General features: G+C 46.7%; 1 protein-coding gene across 1 annotated transcript in view; it reads right to left on the bottom strand.

Moving 5' to 3' along the window:
- T265_11361 (hypothetical protein) overlaps nt 1-9239 on the bottom strand; it is a gene marked incomplete at both ends in the record, with an annotated part of 21198 nt that overhangs the window by 4951 nt on the left and 7008 nt on the right. Inside the window, 2 exons of the mRNA XM_009177994.1 lie at nt 4613-4683; nt 7065-7214. Of these exons, the coding sequence (XP_009176258.1) occupies nt 4613-4683; nt 7065-7214 (221 nt within the window). The remainder of the gene's footprint in view (nt 1-4612; nt 4684-7064; nt 7215-9239) is intronic.

Here is a 9239-nt window from a genome sequence, read left to right as displayed (position 1 = left end):
TCCCTCTTGAACTTCGTTTGAACCTTCTGTCAGTCTGTGTGGATGAGCTAGTGCTAAGATAGTTGCGTAAGAGGGATGTTGTGACCATTGGTCGGGTTGGGATTTCCATCCCCACCCCCAGTTATTGCTAGTAATTCTACGTGAACTGACAACCACAGTCATGTGTCAACTTGGCCTATCTAAGACCGCTTTCCATACTCTCCCCAGTTTTACACCCTCGATTCTATTCACCCTGTGATGCATAGCGGATTGGCTATCCTTCCAAATTAAATCTCGATCGACGTCGGAACCTAGTCATTTGGCTTGACGAGGCTTTCGCATCAAAAGCGAAACGCTGCCCAGCAATAAATCTACCGATTGTCATCAAACTTTTTCAAAAACGTTGACTACTCAATCGGCTCCGAGTATTTTTCACCTGACTGAAGGTAATCAATTAGTTTTTATTCGTTTGGAATAAGTCCCGATGAAACTTGTGAGAAATAGGGCGAAGTGACGCAACGATTCGACTGGTCAATAGTTCCGTAAAAAAGTGCCAACACCAAGTGGCTGGAACCGGCAAGCGAGAAAGATTACAGAGGATTTTGGCCTACATTGATGCCATCCAGGTGTAAGCCCCTGAGAGTTTTAGTAGATCGTTTTCGCTCCCGTAAGTGTTAGTTATTTTTCGTCAAAAAAAAACAGTGCGTTATTGTTTGAGCAGTCATTTACCACTATTTCAAGACCTGGGATGCTCGAGCTCAGTGGTTAAAAAAAACAGTGCGTTATTGTTTGAGCAGTCATTTACCACTATTTCAAGGCCTGGGATGCTCGAGATAGCTCAGTGGTTAAGGCATCAGCTTGTGGACCGGAAGGTCTGTGGTTCGAACCCAAACCCGACATCACGATTGTTGCTATAAGCATTCCGCTGTAACACCCTTTTGGTGCCTTCGACATCTAAAGGAAGCACGAGAGCTGGAATACTGCCAGACTGCCCAGGCCTAGACAGGGAGAGTTGAGAGAAAGAGGTCTGATTCGAAAAACGGACCTTCTGGTCAGTGAGTTTGCGCTCTAACCAGTTGAGACATCTCGTCCCCCCACCTATTTAGGATTGGGTAACCTGGAAGTATCGCAGGTTGATCATCCTTCCTTCGAGTGGCATAACGGCTAGGAAACAAAACGGTGTTACAGCTGAACGCGTCGTCATCATCAACAGAGACAGCAAGACCAGTAGTATCCACATTCACTCTTAACTGCCATACAATTGTGTTTAAAACTTTAAATTGAATAGAAGACAAAAGAAGTGGGTGAAGGATGGGACCTGGTGCTAGCCTCCCGCAAGGTGCTCACAGCTCCAAGCGCTTAATCGGAAAACTGATGATACAGACGCCATTCTTTTCAATTTCTCCAGCTAAGCACAGGGAGGACCAAACCTTGGAAGGCGGACCACACCAGCAACACTGCTTGGTGATATTCCAAGTGGGCAGTCTAGTGCAAAACTCTGTGGACGAGTCAGGTTTCAATTGACCGTGTGATACTTCTTAGGTGGAACAGCGGTCTCAAGAAGATGCGGGGTGATGTGGGAATCGAAAATCAGAAGTGACTCAATATAGGAATGTGTACAATTAACAAAATCTAGACAAATCAAGTAAGGGCAGGAAGACAGTGGCTGACCAACATCGGTGCAATTCGCCCTGAGAACTTTCCTGAAGATCCAATGTACTACTCATAAGGTCGCTGAAAAAATCTTCGAAAATTGTCTACGGAAGTAAGCAGACAGATAGAGGATTTCCTAATCGTCCACTCGTTTACTTTGTTACACCTTGTGGCTTTTCAAAATGAAATTTATCGCTTTGTATTGAAGAAACAAAACCTCATCTGTCTCTGCCTATCACGTTGAAGTCACGTGGTGCCGTCTAGAATTGACAGCGTTGAACTGAGTTGATCGCAGAGCTACCACAAGCAAGTGAGTGCTTCTTGGACGGTGGAAAAGTACACTGATTAGCACAAGTATGACGAACGATCACGTGACTACTGGGAGCGACGTAGTGAGATGCGAACGAAGTTGTCTTGTTGAATATGCAAAACCCTAAACAAATTTGGTGCGGAAAGCATAATGAATCCATATCCTTAGATTAAGCTCTCTTCAGTGGATTACTGACGATCCCCAACATACATAGAAGACAGCCTTTGCGTACAATCCAAATGACTGGTGCCGCCCTTCTTGGGACCTATCGAGTAATAAACGGTTTTCAAGCAGTCGGAACCCAGCGCTACAGGAAGCTTGGCTCGAAGTGGCCCAAATGAGCTTCAAACGGTCGAGCATAAAGCCAAACAAACTAGTTTCGCTCGAAAAGACTTCCTCGAAAGGGCGAATAGTCACTAACTTGGACAGTCGTAAGGTCTTGTCAGATCAGTTACTCTGAACGCAGTCGCTATAGAGAGAGTTCTGTACACCCAAAAGTAGGGTGCTGATCGGCGTGAGATCATCCGGTTCATTCATCATCCATCCTGATCTTATCTAGGAAATGATCCACAGGATGCTCTGAACACAGTACCTGTATAGTGCAGGTACTACAGTAGCTCTCTACGAGGAGAATGCAGAAATGCACCAAAGGTGGTGGCTTCAGTTCTGGAATAAGTAAAAGCGAACTGTCTGATAGCATTCAACGGAAATTCGGCTGTCTTCCTGTGTTTTGTAGCGGTTCCCCTTTGATTGAATAACGTTTAAACCACTTCGCTCAGTTCGACCCGTACAAGCGCACTTACCATTTCCATTTTATTTACACGCACTCAAAGTTGAAGAGCATTTCACATATCTTGGAAGTTGTATAAGTTCTGATTGTGGTGTGACAGATGAGGTCAATGCACAAATCTGCAAGGCTCGGATCACGTTTGCTAATTTGAGACACCTATGGCGAGGTGTATTCCTGAATCTCAAGGGGAGTGTGTATCACGTTACAGCGCGGGCTGTCTTTCGTTGTATGGCTGTGAGACTTGGCCTGTTCGAGCAACGGAACTAAGATGTCTTCAAGTATTCGACAATCGTTGTCTCAGTATAACAGCTGGCGTGGGGTGGTGTCGGAGAATCCGAACGGAGCAACTAGAGAGCGAGTTTTCGGTTGTGTAACGAATACTTCCATTGAAAAATGTGTCCAGCGCCAGAAAGAGATTACGAAACGTTTCGATACCGTCGGTGCTACTCACCTTCCAGGATGGGGACCGCATGATCCCCATATCGCCTGAAAAAACAGCTGTTAATCGGTGTCAACAGCGTTCTTGTTGCCACTTTCTATGCAGATCACCTGAATGAGTGTCTGGAGATGTAGGCACCTCAGGATGATGGTAGTAAGCTAGAATTAGGTCCCTTCCAAGTCCACTTTTATTCCTTTCTTCAAAATAAGGAATTCAAATGAATCATAGTTGTACGGCAGCGTGGAACATGCTGTCGATGATGATGAGTTATTCCATTTCCACACTGTATTTCATATTATACAAGGTTCGCCTAGCAACTGCACAGTACAACCTGTTATTAGTGCATACCACCTGATTCTAAAATTTGACCAAGAGTTTCAAAAGTTCCCATCAGAGTCGCTGCTGAAGGTATTCGACATTCGACGGATAGTGTTAGTAGGACGCTTGACAACTGGGGCGAGATGGCTCAAATGGTAAGAGCGCGAAATTACTGACCGGAAGGTCCGTGGTTCGAACCCGACCTCTCGACTTCTCCTGTCTAGGTTTGGGCAACCTGGCAGTATCTCAGCCCTCGTGCTTCCTTCGGGTGGCATTGCAGCTAGGCACCGGAAGGGTGTTACAGTTGAACGATTTTATGACGACTGCTATCACATCCCATTGCGACCGGGTGCGCTACATGGCCCTACTCGAAGGACGACAAAGATCCTGAAACATTGACTTATCAGGCAAAATATTTTGGTTAATCATGAACGAATAAACAGCTCAGAGGAAGAATAATTTGACTGGATGTGTGATAATTCCTTCCGGGAAGGCGTCACTTGATTAGCTAATCAGTACATGACCACGTGATGAGGTTTTTGTTAGTGAATGATGACAACCGCTGTCCTCTCTCTCTCTAAGTGAGAAAGAATCACAGTGCTGATCAACCACGCTTGGCCAAACGGTCAAGAGTTCAACCGCTAACCGGAAGGTCGTAGGCTCGAAACTCTCCGGAGTTTCGTGAGATGCGCACTGCTGATGATTTAAACAAGAATGAAACACCCGTGCATTGCTTCTAGGATTTTTAGCATAGACTGGCTCCACTGACAGCAAGCAATCGCTATTGAATAGCCGTAAACAGTCAGATAATCTGATAGGTTAACAGCTGGTTAGTGCGAACAGAACAAGTCTACTGTCCACAGGAAAGAGAACCGTCAAGACCTGCCAGAGTAGAGTGGCATACACATACAACTTCAGCCATGGAGGGTTAACCCAAGCATATGGTAAGAAGCAATCGCCTCTTCTAGAAAAGATCCTCCCCTCGAAATAATAAACCGTACTTAGTTGATCTGCTAAAATTTCTGTTGAATCGTGGGATCTTCCTAGAACAGACCGTTTTGTGGTGGTCCCTCTGAGAAACTGCACACATTCATAAAGACTCCAAACAAATCATTGTACTTACCGGCGTTTAAGAGTTTCTTCATTATCATCTATCCGGCCGGAATCGCGTCCTAAGCACCGCTCGATGCATATCTGCAGAAGGATAGCAAAACAAGCCATCACGTCTGGGTAATCTGGGCCCCAGTTGGTCCGTATGCCATGAAAACGCTTGGACGCCATGTATAAACTTACGGGGAGAAATCGAAATTAATTATGGCAATAGGAGGACCGTCCCTTGCCGAATCCAACCTACTCAGTAGGCTGTAAAACCATGTGTACTGGACAGACTAGCTTGATTCGGTCCTTTGGGGCTCAGTGAGACAGCTAAGTGGTTAGAGCGCGCATTTACTGACCGGAAGGTCCGTGGTTCGAACCCGACCTCTGCCTCTCGACTTCCTCTGTCTAGGCAGTATCCCAGCCCTCGTGCTTTTTATGGGTGGCGTGGCAGATAAGCACCGAAGGAGAGTTCTCAGTGGTAATCGCTCTTTTAAGGAGTGATGTTTTTGAGGTCGCTCACAAAATGGACAACTGTTTTTACCAGAAATCTATGGAGCAGCTCTGGACACTGTGCCTCGAAGATGAACTTGAACATTGTATTGGGTTTTGATTATCCGTAGGCGGTTGGACAAGTCGGTCAAAGTTTTGCCGGGGAATGATACGGCCATTCAAGGTCACACTACCCCTCCGATACTATGGTGATATTCTTCCGAAGCACGCACACTACCCCTGAGAGGATATCGAGTGAGGTTTTCTTTGTATGACACGAACAGTACCGGGCAATTGCTCAAAATATGGAGCACACCGCAGCATTGTGAATTCGACCCTTGACAGAGAAGCTAATGTCACGCCTACACCACAGATGACGCAAGTTCACAAGTCCGTCTGGCCTTCCCAATCCGGATGGAAATATCATCTTTCGCCAGACCACCGGGACCGACACAGCTGCCCAGGTAAACAAATTTGTCTACTACCTCAATCGGTTCATCCGCAAGCATGAGGGTAGGGTTCGAGCCCACCGTGGCCGTTGCGCGCCGAGGACGTCAAAAGACTTTCAATTTTTGACCATCGATGTCTTCGGAGCATTGCCCAAATCTGGTGGGAACACCGGATCAGCAATTCTAAAGTTCGTCGAATGGTATTGGGAAAAAATAACTCACCCTCGATAGATGAACTGGTCACACTGCATAGGTTGCGCAGGCTTGGCCACATGCTGCGTATGCCAGTCGACCGATTCCCTCGAAGGGCTCTTTTCGCACAACCACGTGAAGGGTGGAAGAGAGCCAGAGGAGCTCAAACAATAACTTGGCAGCGAAATATAAAAGCCACTTCCAGCAAACTCAGCTGCGCTGGTTATTGCCGTCTTCCTGGATGGGGACCCCAAGACGGGCCATATCAATGGTTAGAGACATTGTCAGACATGGCCCAGTCGCGCCCTCAATGAGGCTCATGCATTCAAGCCATTGCCTCCAATGCACAGCTCTCTTCCCAATCCCCCCACTTAACAGTCTATCTACAGTGCTGTATTTGCGCACTAATTTATCAGCTCCCGCCTCAACGTGCAGCTACCTACCCCACCTCCCCAAATCATCAGTGAACGAAACTGTGGCAGCTACAACCACTGTACGACAAGTACGCGGTTATTACAGCTGACAAGGATGGTTGCTCAAAATCCGTAGACATCGCACGACCGATTTCGTCCTACTTTGGGATAATCAAGTTGAGGTTGCCGTACCAAAACTATTAACTATGTTGTATGGGGTGAATCCCGCTGTCTCAGAATCATCAATCAAAAGCTTTGTTGGCGTCCAAACGACGGTTGGACACTGCAGTCGCCGGTACGCCCAACTCATATGTGGTTGATCGACGACGGATGGGCAGTTAGTCGATCGTGGACTAGTGAGAATGTGGATGCAACGGCACGTTCTAGTGGGCGTACCGACGGCGCTTGCCACCGAGTAATCTACCGGCGTTCGGGTTTTTCAGGGGCGAGCCCTTATGTTCTACTTGAAACCTAATTGCACGAAATTAGCCAAATACACTCATTTGCAAACTAATTTGGTTTTGACGAGAGACTCACCTGGAAACCAGCTGAATCTCTTGCTTGTGATGTTTCCAGGCAACTGAATGGGCTGCGCCTACCTGATGAGCCCTAAGAAGGGCGAAATGGGTCGTGGATCGTCGACGAATTTTCAACAACCTCATGAGTAGTGCAGTACAAATATTTCGAATATCGTAGCGACTGAAACGTGAGGCGGCCTGCTGCAGCACATTCAATTGCCTGGAAACATCACCAACGCGAGATTCAGCTGGGTTCGAGGTGAGTCTCTCGGAAAACCAAATTATTTGGCGAATGAGTGAATATTCGCTAATTTCTCGTGGTCGTTTTGCCAGCAGAATCAGCACAGCTGACGTGAAGCAAGTACGTAGGCAAAGCAGTTACCTCGGTCGAGAAAAGAACCAGAATTTCGACTTACATCGTCTGTGCAATCGGCCACGATCACTTGCTTGAGAATTGTTTTTGAACCCATCTCCACTTCCCAACACGTCCGATTATCTTCATTTCGAGGAAATCCATCAACCAGGTAGTTCATGCACTTGGACTCCTGGTAACCCTGTTTCATGGCCTGGGAAAATATGGGCAAAAAGAATGTACAACTCAACTGATGCCATGCGTAGGGGACTGTGAGGGAAAAAATAGAAGTGTCACAAATAGGTTGGCCAATATTACTCTCACTGTGGACAGCAACGCAAGAGGAACGAGTTGGTGAGTTGGGAGAAAACGGGTGGCCAAACTGACAGAAAAATCTAACCCAATATTCTACCTGTCATATACTGTACACGAACTAAAACTCGTTCTCAGATGGGTGTGTCCAAGTGATTCAACCGCAACCAGTTGTCCTTGAAATGTGTGGCTCAAAAAATCCATGTGATTGGTCGATCGAATGTCGATCAACATATTCAGTGGATCAGATTACGTTAAAAGTATCACTTCAAAGACAAGCCAGCTACGAGCAATCGGAATGCACGCATGCACACAAACGACCGACGAAACTACCTCGCTGCTGAGCGAGGTTCGCGAATAAGCAATGAGCTAGAAATTTTGAGTGATACTCACTAAGTCACGAAATATAAAAACAGCGAACTACCACGTCGTTTGTGTAGGGATAGTTGTTGAGATCATGTCAACCGCTTAAGGTGAACCCACTCACTCCCAAACGAAACAAACAGGCCTCGCACGGGCATAACTACAATAAGTCTGAGAAACCGCCGCAGATTTCTCATGGTGAAAGGAAGAGGGCCTTCGCTGCCGGGTTGTTTAATAGAACTGAACAGGTACAGACTATAGGACAGGGAAGCAAAACTCTCATATACATCTTGTTTACAAAACTGAATATCCATCTTCTCCTTGAACTCGTCTTCCCGAAATTTCTTGGATATTCATTGACTGTTACTCAAATGCGAGCAAATGCCACAAAGCGGCTCCACAAATTCCGTACTAGATCTCACTTTTCAAGAGGCGCGAAGCGGATTTACGAGAAAACATACTACTCGCATGCCCCATCAGTAGTATCCACCGTTACAATGGTACCTACAGGTGAAGGTACAGTGTGAAGAGAACAGAGAAAATTGTCTTGCGTGTCACGAGAAGCACATCCTGTATGTGCTGGAGCTGAGCTGAGCAGCACTTTCATCGGTTCGGTGATGTCAATCTTGAAAGAAGCGCTGAAATGAGTTATCGATTTCGAGGTGAATTGCTTTTGAACTTCATAAAACAATCGTCGTAACTGGGAGGAGATATCCGCTACATGTGACGCTGAAAAACTGGTGCTCCCGAGCGCGCACATACTAACCACTGGATCTCAAAACAGTCGCTGTCACTTCTTGATGAAAGACGTTGTATGTCTTCGGGAGGAGGAATGGTGGAACTAGCAGTTTCAAAGAACGGAGGGGGCTAGGTTAAAAAAGGATGCACGGAGGCTGAGCCCGCTGATCCTCAAGACAGTATCCAGGACATCGTCTATTAGTTCGCCAAAGATAATAACAGAAGTCTAATATATAATAAAAAAGGCGATGTCTAGACCGCTGAAGAGAATATTTTCAAAAGCTTACTTCGCAATCGGCCTCCGTACCCATGTCTTTCATCCGATCTACTCCTGCTGTGGGTGTAGATCCACCCTCGATTGACGAAGTACTGGTGTCTTTCCGTTTTGGAAGACCATCGTGCTGCCTGAATAGGTGAGATTCCACAGGTGCTACCTAAAGACGATGGTGCATCAGTGTTCTTACATGCCTACACTGTTCGGACATATTTGGAGACAAGAACGCACTTCAGACAGCTGCAGTAAATGGATTATTATACCTCTAATGAACGAAAGTACATGGGGCGGCTGTTCTAACCAGATAGGTATCAGCCCAAGGGCTATCGTAACGCGACTACCGCTCCCAGTAGTACTGTGACGCCTAACCCCATCAATGGGACGCAAAATATCTGGGGCGAGGTGGCCCAAGTGGTTAGAGTGCGAATCTACTGATCTGAAGGTGCGTGGTTCAAACCCGACCTCTGCCACTCGACTTCCCATGTCTAGGCTTGGGCAACCTGGCAGCATCCCAGCCCTCGTGCTTCCTCCGGGTGGCATGGCAGCTAGGCA

This window comes from Opisthorchis viverrini, assembly GCF_000715545.1.
Source record: "Opisthorchis viverrini unplaced genomic scaffold opera_v5_482, whole genome shotgun sequence".
NCBI classification, from domain to species: domain Eukaryota; kingdom Metazoa; phylum Platyhelminthes; class Trematoda; order Opisthorchiida; family Opisthorchiidae; genus Opisthorchis; species Opisthorchis viverrini.
The sequence above is the reverse complement of the archived record's forward strand: the minus strand, read 5'-3'. Positions and strand labels throughout refer to the sequence as shown.